Source organism: Caretta caretta, chromosome 10, assembly GCF_965140235.1.
Source record: "Caretta caretta isolate rCarCar2 chromosome 10, rCarCar1.hap1, whole genome shotgun sequence".
Lineage (NCBI taxonomy): Eukaryota > Metazoa > Chordata > Testudines > Cheloniidae > Caretta > Caretta caretta.
In genome coordinates this window covers 31,599,351-31,613,198 of record NC_134215.1, presented here as the reverse complement: position 1 = coordinate 31,613,198, position 13,848 = coordinate 31,599,351, and the positions used below count along the sequence as shown (strand labels likewise).

The 13,848-nt window shown below is 42.5% G+C and overlaps 1 protein-coding gene across 5 annotated transcripts in view; it reads left to right on the top strand.

The window, feature by feature from the left end:
* The window catches only part of RHBDF1 (rhomboid 5 homolog 1), a 112,612-nt gene that overhangs the window by 66,691 nt on the left and 32,073 nt on the right, over positions 1–13,848 (top strand). For all 5 annotated transcript variants that reach the window (XM_075132833.1, XM_075132834.1, XM_075132832.1 and 2 more), the window contains 4 exons: positions 3,773–3,986; positions 9,651–9,857; positions 10,473–10,595; positions 10,774–10,934. In XM_075132833.1, coding sequence (XP_074988934.1) covers positions 3,773–3,986; positions 9,651–9,857; positions 10,473–10,595; positions 10,774–10,934 — 705 coding nt within the window. The remainder of the gene's footprint in view (positions 1–3,772; positions 3,987–9,650; positions 9,858–10,472; positions 10,596–10,773; positions 10,935–13,848) is intronic.

The window sequence follows — 13,848 nt, the reverse complement described above, 5'->3', positions numbered from 1 at the left end:
TTGAGCTGACCGATCGGTGTCTGTAGGAGCAGAACAATATCCTGAGGGAATAGACTCCTAAGCAGAGTGCAAAGCTGCCTCTTGACTTTTGGCCTGTATCCCCTTACTGAGGTGCTGGAGGTGTTAGGAAAAATTTGGGTCACTCCAATCAGGTGAGATCCACAGGCTGGTGAAGACCAGTGGGGAGCGCTGGGTTTGTTATTAGAGGAAACTGTCCATGTCTCTGCCAAGGAGGAGATGTTGGTGCTTGACTAGAGTTCACCATCTGGGGCCTGGTTGGATGAACAAGTGACATTGGGCCAGGATGGCTTTGTTCAACTTGCATGTGTCCAGAAGGACAGGTTCTCTTTTCTTGGATGCAGACCTTAAGAACATAAGAATGGCCATACTGGGTCAGACCAAAGGTCCATCCAGCCCAGTATCCTGTCTACCAACAGTGGCCAATGCCAGGTGCCCCAGAGGGAGTGAACTTAACAGGTAATGATCTAGTGATCTCTCTCCTGCCATCCATCTCCACCTTCTGACAAACAGAGGCTAGGGACACCATTCCTTACCCATCCTGGCTAATAGTCATGAATGGACTTAACCTCCATGAATTTATCCAGTTCTCTTTTAAACCCTGTTATAGTCCTCGCCACAACCTCCTCAGGCAAGGAGTTCCACAGGTTGACTGTGCACTCAGTGAAGAAGAATTTCCTTTTATTTGTTTTAAACCTGCTACCCATTAATTTCATTTGGTGGCCCCTAGTTCTTATATTATGGGAACAAGTAAATAACTTTTCCTTATTCACTTTCTCCACACCACTCATGATTTTATAGACCTCTGTCATATCCCCCCTTAGTCTCCTCTTTTCCAAGCTGAAAAGTCCTAGCCTCTTTAATCTCTCCTCATATGGAACTCGTTCCAAACCCCTAATCATTTTAGTTGCCCTTTTCTGAACCTTTTCTAATGCCAGTATATCTTTTTTGAGATGAAGGGACCACATCTGTATGCAGTATTCAAGATGTGGGCGTACCGTGGATTTATATAAGGGCCATAAGATGTTCTCCGTCTTATTCTCTATCCCTTTTTTAATGATTCCTAACATCCTGTTTGCTTTTTTGACTGCTGCTGCACACTGCTTGGATGTCTTCAGAGAACTATTCACGATGACTCCAAGATCTTTCTCCTGATTAGTTGTAGCTAAATTAACCCCCATCATATTGTATGTATAGCTGGGGTTATTTTTTCCAATGTGCATTACTTTACATTTATTCACATTAAATTTCATTTGCCATTTTGTTGTCCAATCCCTTAGTTTTGTGAGATCTTTTTGAAGTTCTTCACGGTCTGCTTTGGTCTTAACTATCTTGAGCAGTTTAGTATTATCTGCAAACTTTGCCACCTGACTGTTTACTCCTTTCTCCAGACCATTTATTTATAAGTTGAATAGGATTGTTCCTAGGACTGACCCTTGGGGAACACCACTAGTTACCCCTCTCCATTCTGAACATTTACAATTTATTCGTACCCTTTGTTCCCTGTCTTTTAACCAGTTCTCAATCCATGAAAGGATCTTCCCTCTTATCCCATGACAACTTAATTTACATAAGAGCCTTTGTCAGAGGGACCTTGTCAAAGGCTTTCTGGAAATCTAAGTACACTATGTCCACTGGATCCCCCTTGTCCACATGTTTGTTGACCCCCTCAAAGGTTAGACTGTTGCAGTGCGAGGCTACATTTGGACCTGGTGCAGAAGGCAGCTGCCTGCTGGGTGAATAGTGTGTCTTATTGGGAGCACATGACACCAGAGCTCTGTAATCTACATTAGCTGCTGGTTAACTTCCAAGTAAAATCTAAAATGCTGGTTTTAACCTATAAAGCTCCAGATAGTCTGGGAGCCACCTCTTTTCCTGGGCTTCACTGCCAGAGCTGCCATCTGCAAAGCTGCTTAAGCTGAAGCCCTCTTGGGAATGACAGAGAAGAGGCTGCTGGCAGGGTGAGGGCATTCTCCATGAGGGCCCCTTGATTTTAGAATTCCCTCTCCTCCTTGGATGAAAATAGCCTAAGTCTTTTGACCTTCGGGACACACTGCAAGGCTCTTCTGTTTTGGGTATCTGGGAAGGGATATATAGAGGGGACCAGTCTGAGATAAATGGGGTTACAGTTGGAGTTTAACAGGAGAGGCTGTCTGAGGCCTTTGAATTGGATATGTATTTACATAACCCAGATCGTTTGGATAGGGACCTTTTTGTTATAAGTCAAAAAGCAGTTTATTCTCTCGCTGCCCAGGCACAAACCCCATTAACAGAATCTTGCCCCTGCCTAATTCTAATTCTAGGGCATACTACTTCCTGCTAATACTAAAATGGTATATTCCCCTCTGATGCCCAGGCATAAACCTGATGAACTAACAGTAACTGGGTCTGCTTCCCTCTTAGTGCCAGAGCATACCCCCTGGCCTCCACCAGGAGCACAGGCTAAAACCGCTCTCTCAGTGTCACAGCGTCAGTGGATGTCCTTGCTCCCATGAAGGAGTTGATGAAAAGGATCAGATGATCTCACGCTTCCATGTGTGCACTTGGGAGGGGTTAGGATGGACTTTTTCTTCACAGCATTGAACACTTGGCCAGGTGCATTATGGGTTCTTGTGGCATGCCTTCTTTGGAAGCAGCAGGTATTGGCCACTGCTGGAGGAAAGGCATGATGGATCAGTGGTAAATCTTACATTTCTAGGACAGTTTACAATTCATGACTAGAGAGACGACTGTAGCCATGTCAGTCCCAGGATATGAGAGAGACAAGCTGGGTGAGGTAAGTGCTTCACCCACCTTGTCTCTCTCATATCCTGGGACTGACATAGCTACAATTACACTGCATGCTACAATGCATGACTGTCCTCCTGCATTTGGGGTGGCCTGAAATGCTCCTAATTTACATGTTCTGGCTTCCTCCAGGATTTTGTCTTTGAATGTAGATGCCTTTCAGTGATGAAGTAGAAGCAATGCAGTACAAACGGCTCTGCTCCCAGCAGAGCCCTAGCAATATCCTGATGGCCTGCATTGCTGCACTCCACTGCCTTCTGCTCCTAGCTTTTCTCAACTTTCCGCAGCAGGCAGCTCAATGCCATGTACCCCTATAACCCAGACATAAACTGCTGGAAAGTTGAGATCCCAGGGAGCATAGCGGCACTCTGGATGTTGATGCTAAGCTTCAGCTAAGTACCAGTTTGGCAAGCACAAGGAGGGAGAGGGCAATAATGGGGAGTCAGGAGAAGAAAAGATGAATTCAGACTGAATATAAGGAAACTCTTTCGGACTGTGAGATGGCTGAGGTTGTGAAAAGGCCATGGCCCCATCACTTGGGACTAGGCCTGGTCCAACATGGGTAAGTATTTTCTGTGAAAATGTTCAAAGAAATAAAATAGTTTCATTAAAAAAAGTTTCCAGTCAAACTAAATGACAAAATAAATAGGTCCCCTGGTTCCTGCTGCCCCTTCTTTTCTTTTCCCCACTGGGAAAAACTTAAAATTGACCAAAATATTTTTTTGCGTGAAATGTTTGTTTTGGTAAAAGGCATTTTTTGTTTATAATAATGTTTTGATGAAAATTTTGTGCCCTGGTCTTACTGCATATTTAAAACCAAGCTGTGAAGAGCCCGTGAGATATACTATAGGGCAGAATCCTGCATGGGAATGGAGTAGGTGTGAACCACTGGGGCTTTTCTATCTCTAATTTGCATGATTTAAGCGAACCCAAACGTTCCCTGTGCTTGTGTGTCGGTGTCTTTCAGGGGCACAGCAGATTGGTTTGGGGTAAGCAAGGATAGCGATGCCACTCAGAAATGGCAGAGAAAAAGCCTTCGCCATTGCAGCCAACGATATGGGAAGCTGAAACCTCAGGTCATCCGGGAAATGGACCTGCCCAGCCAGGATAACATCTCACTCACTAGCACAGAGACCCCTCCTCCTCTCTATGTCGGGCCTTGTCAACTTGGCATGCAGAAGGTGAGTCCAATGGAGGAGTAGCCAGGGCCTTTCCATGGGGCTTGTTAGCTTTCAGAACATACCAAAAAGGCTCCTTTCTCCCCTCTCCCACTGCTGGATGCTAAGCCTGCTTTAGGGTTCAATGTTTCCTGAACATTTCAGATCAGTGTACACAAGACACTAAAGAGATCAAACATGGAAACAAAGGTTTTAGAGGAAAGGAAGAGTTTCCTGTGAAGGGATGGTTTCCTAAATCTCATACACACATTTGAGCACTCTCTTCCCATAATCAGTGTTGTCACCCTTCCATTTGGGCCTCTGTGGTTTATACATCTGCAGTCTGTTTCCCCAGAACTCTGAGAGCCATGTCTTTGTCCCTTTGGCATCATTACTGAGTGAGAATGGTATATAAGCACTAGTAAGGAATTACAGTAATCGTGGAAGGCATTTTTCAGCTTTTTCCATAGCAAGATTCCAGTTTCCTAGTCAAATCTGGCTGTCAGAGTCTTTTCCAACATGGGGTATTCAGCAGTTTTGAGAGGAGAACTGTCAGTTTACTTTCGATACCCAGATTAGACCCTATCCTCCCTAACTGCAGTCTCATACTAATAGCCCCATTGCCATGCAATGCACTTACTTTTTTATTCTTCACATTTTGCTGTGACAATACCCTAGTTTTCAGTATCCTCAGAAATATTATCTCATGACTTCACAGGAGCTACCTATGTGTCATCTCTCTTACCTCAGCAGCTGGCACACTCTGCTCACAAGCCCTCAGAAATTGCCAGGGGAAGCTGTAAATCTTCCTGCTTCCTTGCCTACTCCATGTTCCCAAAGTACAGATTCTGCCAGTACACAAACCTAAATGAGGTAACTTCATGAGCACTTGAGCTCTAACCTGAAGGGTTCCCAGTGCCTTGCTTTTCCCTCGTAATTAATCTGATATTATGAAGTCAGTTAAGAGTGTTACACTTGTCCAGATGGTGAAATGGGAAATGAAATTATCTCCATCTGCAGATAATCCTGCCTTGGAGAAAGGAGGGTAAGAGATTGGTAGTGTCTCCATAGTAAAGGATTGACTATTGTCTAACCCTGATCCTGCCCACCGAGAGCCCTCTCTCCTCTGTCTCAAAAGCTGAAATTTCTCATGTTTTTTAAAGTTTGATTTAATCAAACAAATCATTTTAGAGTTATGGAACTTAGAAAAATGGCTTCTTTTTCAGTTTGGAAAAGCCTTTGAATCAACTCATAATTGACGTGTGGCTTCAAACAGGTCCTGTGCTCTAGACCTTGCTGAGAACTCAGGCACAGAACCAGTTTGACAAAGTATTCTTAAATATAAAATATTTATTCATGGTCAAGATCATTAATGTTGGAACTTCCATCCAGTCCTCTGACAGCAGTTGTAACTTTTGTCTAAAACCTTGTGTTCATTTTTGAAAGTACAAGTCTTTTATAAATTGGCACGCAGGAGAGGTTAAAGTTAATGAGCACCACATCTCAGGCCTCACAAAAGTTATCGTCTCTCCTACCCTACCCATTGGAGCCACGTGGAAGTTGTAATGTCTGTCGGATGTAGCTGCCGCATTTTATAACTTCCATATGTAACAATGGAAAGAGGCTGGCTATGTTGTGCTGTTAGATGTTGAACTCTTGGTTATGAGCCCAGCCATCAGAGCCTATAACTTTTTCGGGCCACAACTGTTGGAGTAATGAGGATTATATGCTATATTGGCAGAACCTGTAAATCTACCAAGGATTGTATTTTATCAGCCTTTTGGTTAGGAGAGTGCATAGAAATTGCTGCCATAGCCAGCATTAATTTTTTCTGACTGTGTTGGACAGAGTTAAATCCTCATTTTTGACCTTGTGGAGAAGTAATGTGATGTTCTGGATCCTGTAATTTCACAAGTGTGTGCTGCCCAGGAAGGTTACAAGTAGGGCTGTCGATTGATCACAGTTAACTCCCGCAATTAACTCACAAAAATTAATGGCGATTAAAAAAATTTATCACGATTAATCACCGTTTTAATCACACTGTTAAGCAATAGAATACCAATTTAAATTTATTAAATATTTTGGATGTTTTTATACATTTTAAAATATATTGATTCCAGTTACAGCACAGAATACAAAGTATACAGTACTCACTTTATATTATTTTTGATTACAAATATTTGCACTGTGAAAATGATAAACAAAAGAAATAGTATTTTTCTGTTCACCTCATACAAAAACTGTAGTGCAATCTTTGTCGTGAAAGTGCAACTTACAAATGTAGAATTTTTTTGTTACATAACTGCACTCAAAAACAAAACAATGTAAAACTTTAGAGCCTACAACTCCACTCAGTCCTACTTCTTGTTCACCCAGTCGCTCAGACAAACAAGTTTGCTCACATTTATGAGACATAATGGTACCCGATTCTTATTTACAATGTCACCTGAAAGTGAGAACAGGCTTTCGCATAGCACTTTTGTAGCTGGCGTTGCCAGGCATTTACATGCCAGATATGCTAAACATTAGTATGCCCCTTCATGCTTTGGCCACCATTCCAGAAGACATGGTTCCATACTGGTGACGCTTGTTAAAAAAAATGTGTTTATTAAATTTGTGACTGAACTCCTTGGGGGAGAACTGTATGTCTTTGGCTCTGTTTTACCTGCATTCTGCTATATATTTCATGTTATAGAAGTTTCGGATGATGACCCAGCACATGTTCGTTTTAAGAACACTTTCACTGCAGATTTGACAAAATGCAAAGAAGGTACCAATGTGAGATTTCTAAAGATAGCTACAGCAGTCGACCTAGGGTTTAAGAATCTGAAGTGCCTTCCAAAATCTGAAAGGGACGAGGTGTGGAGCATGCTTTCAGAAGTCTTAAAAGAGCAGTACTCCGATGCGGAAACTACAGAACCCAAAAAACCAAAAAAGAAAATCAACCTTCTGCTGGTGGCATGTGACTCACATGATGGAAATGAACATTCGTTGGTTCGCACTGCTTTGGATCATTATCGAGCAGAACTCGTCATCAGCATGAACGCATGTCCTCTGGAATGGTAGTTGAAGCATCAAGGGACATATGAATCTTTAGCACATCTGGCACATAAATATCTTGCAACGCTGGCTATAACAGTGCCATGTGAATGCCGGTTCTCATTTTCAGGTGACATTGTAAACAAGAAGTGGACAGCATTATCTCCTGCCAATGTAAACAAATTTGTTTGTCTGAGCGATTGGCTGAACAAGAAATAGGACTGAGTGAACTTGTAGGCTTTAAAGTTTTACATTGTTTTATTTTTGAATGCAGTTTTCTGTACATAATTCTACATTTGTAAATTCAACTTTCATGATAAAGAGACTGCACTACAGTAGTTGTATGAGGTGAATTGAAAAATACTATTTCTTTTGGTTTTTACAGTGGAAATATTTGTAATAAAAATAAATATAAAGTGAGCACTGTACACTTTGTATTCTGTGTTGTAATTGAAATTAATATATTTGAAAATGTAGAAAACATCCAAAAATATTTAAATAAATGATATTCTATTATTCTTTCACAATGCAATTAATTGCAATTTATTTTTTTAATCACCTGATAGCCCTAGTTACAAGTAGATCTGTTTGAGAAATTGACAAATTTTGCAGGTTGCAAAATTGGTTCATTTTTCAAATTTATTAGCCAAAATTCTAATCAGTATGTTTATCATTTTCCATTTTATAAACAAGCAATATTGGGGGGAAAAATTTGGTCAGCTTAGTCACTTGGTAGAATTTAAAAAAAAATTGAAAAATTTAAAGAAATTATTGACTCGATTGCTTATTTTGGAAATAGTCAGCAATAAATGAAAAATATCTATGAAATTTTCTGTGGATTTGAAGGAGATCACTCGTTGCTGGAGTTCTTCCTTGTGGCTAAGCATGGTGTAGTGTTTCTCCCCACATCTGGCACATCCAGCTGCCCATTGCTTTGGCGCTGCAGTGGTCTCTCTTCTTGTAACTCGGCCCTCTGGTCAGGTCACAATTGAGTCAACCTCTGCCAGGGTACCAGAAGAGTCCAACCAAGTCTGAGACCTTGTATCAGATCTTCAGCCCTGACACTGGGCCTTGTGTCCTCACTCCCGTTTCTCAGGGCTCTCTATCATCCATGTCCCTTTCTCAGGGGATTCATGCCACCTTCCCTGGTGGTTGGTAGGGAGCCTGTCCCCTCCCACTATCTCAGGTTCCAGTCCAGGGATCCTGTAACCAGCAGCTAAGGGCTGCTCTGCAGAATTCCTTCCTGATGCCTCCCTGGGCTTCCAGCTGGGTTACCTCGTCTGCAGAGTGAGGTAGGGTTACATTTTCAAAAATTGGACCCCAATCTTGCAAGCACACATGAGCTTTACTTTACTATCTCAGATAGTCCCACTGAAGTCATGTTCTGGTGGGGGAAAAAAAGGGCGGGGAGTATTTAAAAAACCAAAACCAAAAGGAAGTGAAAGGAAACACCTCCCCTCCCCCCCGCCCAAATCCAAAATGAAATGAAAAATGCAATTTGAACCTAAACAAAGTGAAAATTTTCAGTTTGTTTCAAAATTTTCCATTGAAATATTGAACAATATCATTGAAGATGACCTTTTTCTACAAAAAAAAATTATATTCAACAAAACCACAATTTTTGGTGAGAAGAATTTTTGGCTTAAAAATTTTGACCAGCTCTAAAGAACAGCAGTGATGACCAGAAAGGAGTTTTGTGTTCTGCTGCTTAGGAATGGAGGAATTTCAGAGACCTAACTAAGCTGGGTGAATGTAGCTTACATTCGATGCTGGTATGTGCTGCAAAGTAATGCATATTGGAGGGGAAAATGTGAACTATTTACACATCTTGCAGGGTTCTAAGTTAGCTGTATTAAATCACAAAAAGGACCAGGGCATCACAGAGGACAGCTCAATAAAGACCTCTGTTCAACTGTGGTCCAGAAAGCAAACAAGATGTTAGGATACAGGATGGAAAATGCTACTGTAAACATTATTATGCATTGTGTAAATAAGTCCATCTCGACAGCGTATGCCGCACTGGTCACTCCTTCTCAAAAAGGATATTGAACAGTGAGAGGGGTCTCAGAGAAGAAATTTACTTTAGGAATTATTTTGGGGAAGTTATCTGGCCTGTGTTTATATAGAAGGTCATACTACATGATCGCAGTGGTATCTGGCCTTGGAATCTGTGAAAGGAAGCCAAAGAGTGATCGAGGGCCTAGAAAAAACTCTCATTCACACAACAGATAATTAGACTGTGAAATTCACTGCCACATGACGTTGGTGAAGCCAAGAATTTAAGAAGAGTCAAAGAGGATTGGACACTCCTCTGGATAGTGTTTTTATCCATATTTGTTACAGTTAATGATAAAAATTTTGGAAGGAATGTAAAACCTCATGTTCAGGGCTCACGGTGTGACCTTCATGGATTACAGATTATCCCAGACCTTCCTCTGAAGCATCTTGTGCTGGCAGCTGTCAGAGACAGGATACTGGGCTTGATGAAGCCCAGGTCTGATCCAGTCTGGCAGTTCCTATGTTTCTTTGTGTTTGTTGAGGGGAGAAAAGGGCCCCAAGAATGAGGCACAGGTCTTCGCTCCTTGCCTGAGAGCATGCTGAGATCTTCCCAGTTTCTCACAGTAACTGAGATCCTCTCTTCGACTGCAGATTGTAGACCCTTTAGCACGAGGCCGAGCATTCCGTATGGCTGATGATAATGATGGATACAGCATCCCTCACACACCAATCACTCCAGGTGCCACATCACTGTGCTCCTTCACCAGCTCTCGGTCTGGGTTTAATCGCTTACCACGACGGCGGAAACGGGAATCAGTGGCCAAAATGAGCTTCCGAGCAGCAGCAGCGCTGGTGAAGGTACTGTCTGATTGAGGAGGATTCCTGTGGGGACAGGGTGGAGGTCTCGGGTGAAGGCACCATCTATGGGATTCCTGAGGTGGGAGGAGGTGTAAAATGGGACTCCACTATGTCATTTTGGGGAGTCACTGTTCTGACTGCTTTGCACTGTGTCTCCTGCCCATGCCTAGAAGGAAGTGGAGTAGACCAGATAAAGACCTGCCAAGAGTTTGTCAGTCTGAGTGCTTCAAGTTTGACAACAAACAGGCTCAAATGTTCTTTACAAAATTTGGTTAGCAGTAGCTAAGCTCTAGGCTCTGATTGGATGAGAAGTTTGGAAAAGCTAGGCTCTGAATGGGTGATGGTCCTTTGTAAAAAGCATGTTAGAGCATTCATATACTGCAGAAGGCACCATTTAGCTCAGCTGAAAGGGATGGTGCTGCCATCTTGGAAATACTAGTATGTGGGATTCACAAGTCTCACTAGAAGGGTGTCAAGTGGCTGGTGGATCTGCTGCACTTACTTTGGTGACTCCCTGACACAGCTAAGCCTCTGAAGAAGCAGGGTCTGCAGAACTCTTAGGTGTTTGTGGGGTCAAATTTCTCTGTGACTGAATGCTATTCCCTTCTCTTCCAGGGCCGCTCTGTGAAGGACAGTACCCTGAGGAGGGCTCAGCGACGCAGCTTCACCCCAGCTAGTTTCTTGGAGGAGGACACGGTGGATTTCCCCGATGAGTTGGACACCTCGTTTTTTGCTCGGGTAAGGGGAGCAGTGCTGGCTTTGTCCCCAGTAGCCAAAGGCTGTAAGAACTCTATCACCCAGCAGTATGTGTGGGCTCAAGGGAGAGGTGCCACTCCTGACAGAGCTTCCTTTTGAGTTGCTTTGCTCTAATAAGTCACTGGAATGTCTTTGAAAGGACTTATGTTTCTTTGCCCAGGAAGGAGTCCTCCATGAGGAGCTCTCTACATACCCCGATGAAGTGTTTGAATCTCCATCTGAAGCGGCGATCAAGGATTCTGAGGTGAAACCCCAGGATCAGGCCGATCTAACAGGAGGTGCCTTAGACAAAAATGAACTTGAAAGAAGCCACCTGATGCTGTGAGTTATCTTCCTGACAGTTGGCAGAATCTAATCTGTGGTCCCGAATCTGGGAAGGGAAGGACATTTCACACCACAAATTTGAAAGGCCTTAGCCACCATTGCTCATGGTGAAGACAAGCCCAGAGGAGTTAGTGTCTCTGACGCTGCTGGTACTCCTCGGAATGGATCTGATACACAGGCCTGATTTGTGCAATGATTGATACCTCAGCTCAATTGACTCAGTTTAGCTCAGTGCAGGCCTAGAGCAGCAGAGCACACAGATTCTTGCCTAGTGCTAAATACTAGCCCTCTTGCTGAGGGCCTTGAATGGAAAGGCTGAGGGGCTGCAGAGGCCACTGCCCCAGTATTCCTGTCTGTCTGGGAGGAGAATCCCCAGGGCTGCTGCACAATCTGCGTGACACCCCCTCTGTTTATCCCATACCTGAAATCTTCTTGTTTACCTAAGAAACAGTGTCCGACTTCAGAGAGCAGTAGACAATTGGTGCATATGAAGGGCTAACTCTGTTAACTTAACTCTAGTCAGCACAACAGCATGATGAAGTTGGGTTCCTGCACATCATGTTTATGAGGCCGTATCATTCTTAAGGGGAAACAGAGACCAGTTTAAATGGGTTATATGAGTGCCAAGAGCGCAGAACATGGCAAAAATGCAGTGTGTGAATGTCAGTCCTCTAGGGTATTGGCATGAAGACCGGTAGATAGAATGGCTACCCCTAGCCATATTCACTATGAATTGTCCTGCTCAAATGCCATGGGGTAACATGGTAGGTGATATTACACTAATTTGAAACCAAGCAAGTGGAAGACCTGGTGCTTTAAGACCATGATGCATGGATGGAACCTTGTGTCTTCAGTTTCCTCTTAAACCTAAGAATGGCCATACTGGGTGAGACCAATTGTCCATGTAGCAAGTATCCTGTCTTCCAACAGTGGCTGGTGCCATATGCTTCAATTTATTGAGTGATCCATCACTGGCATCCAGTCCCAGCTTCTGGCAATCAGAGGTTTAGGGACACCCAGAGCATGGGTCCCTGGCTGTCTTGGCTAATAGCCATTGATGGACCTGTCCCCCATGAACTTATCTAATTCTTTTTTGAACACTGTTACACTTTTTCCCTTTTCAACATCTCCTGCCAATGAGTTCTACATGTTGACTCTGCGTTGTGTAAAGAAGCATTTCCTTCTGTTTGTTTTAAACCTGCTGCCTATTAATTTCATTGGGTGACCTCTGGTTCTTGTGTTATGTGAAGGGGAAAATAACACTTATTCCTTTTTCTCCACACCATTCATGATTTTATAGACCTCTGTCATATCCCCTCTTAGTCATTTCTTTTCTAACTGAACAATTGCAGTCTTTTTAATCTCTCCTCAGAGAGAAGCTGTTCCATACCCATAATCATTTTTGTTGCTCTTCTCTGTATCTTTTCCAATTCTAATATATCCTTTTTGAGATGGGGCAACCAGAACTGCACACGGTATTCAAGGTATGGGTGTAGCTTGGATTTCTATTTTCTGTTTTATAGTCTATCCTTTTCCTAATGGTTCCTAACATTCTGGTTAAATTTTTGGACTGCCGCTGCACATCTGAGTGGATGTTTTTAGAGTACTATCCACAATGACTTAAAGATCTTTCTTGAGTGGCAACAGCTAATTTAGATCCCATCATTTTGTGTGTATAGTTGGGATTATGGTTTCCAATGTACATTACTTTGCATTTATCAACATTGAATTTCATCTGCCATTTTGTTGCCCTGTCACCTAGTTTTGTGAGATCCCTTTGTAACTGTTCCCAGTCTGCTTTGAATTTAACTATCTTTAGTTTTGTATCATCAGCAAACTTTGCCATCTCACTGTTCACCCCTTTTCCCAAATCATTTATGAATATGTTGAGCAGCACTGGTCCCAGTTCAGATCCCTGGAGGACCCTGCTATTCACCTCTCTCCACTGTGAATACTAACCATTTATTCCTACCCTTTGTTTCCTATCTTTTAACCAGTTACTGACCATGAGAGCATCTTCCCTCTTGTTCCATGACTGCTTACTTTGATTAAAAGCCTTCGGTGAGGGACCTTATCAAAGGTTTTCTGAAAGTCCAAGTACACTATATCCACTGGATCACCATTGTCCACGTGTTGACACCCTCAAAGAATTCTAATAGATGGGTGAGGCATGATTTCCCTTTACAAAAGCCAGGCTGACTCTTCCCCAATGTATCATGTTCATCTATGTGTCTGATAATTTTGCCTGGTACTGAAATTAGACTTACTGGCCTATAATTGCCAGGATCACCTCTGGAGCATTTTTTAAAAATTGGCGTTACAATAGCTGTCTACCAGTCATCTGGTACTGAAGTTGATTTAAGCACTAAGCTACATACCACCGTTAGTAGTTCTGAAATTTAATATTTGAGTTCCTGCAGAAGTCTTGGGTGAATATCCCTGGTCCTGGTGACATATTACCATTTAATTTATCAATTTGTTCCAAAACCTTCTCTATTGATACCTCAGTCTGGGACAATTTCTCAGATATATAACCTAAAAAGAATGCTCGTGTGGGAATCTCCCTCACATCATTTGCAGTGAAGATCCATGTAGAGATTTCTTTAGCTTCTCTGCAACAACTTTATCTTCTTTGAGTGCTCCTTTAGCACGTCTGTTGACCAGTGGCCCCCTGATTATGTGGCAAGTCTCCTGCTTCTGATGTACTTACAAAAATTAACAGCAATTTTTTAATCTTTTGCTAGTTGGTTAAAAAATTTTTTGGTCTGCCTAATTATACTTTTACACTTGACTTGCCAGAATTTATGCTCCTTTCTGTTTTTCTCAGTATTATTTGATTTCCAGTTTTTAAAAGATGCCTTTTTGTCTCTAACCACTCCTTTTACTCTGTTTAGGCATGGTGGCATTTTTT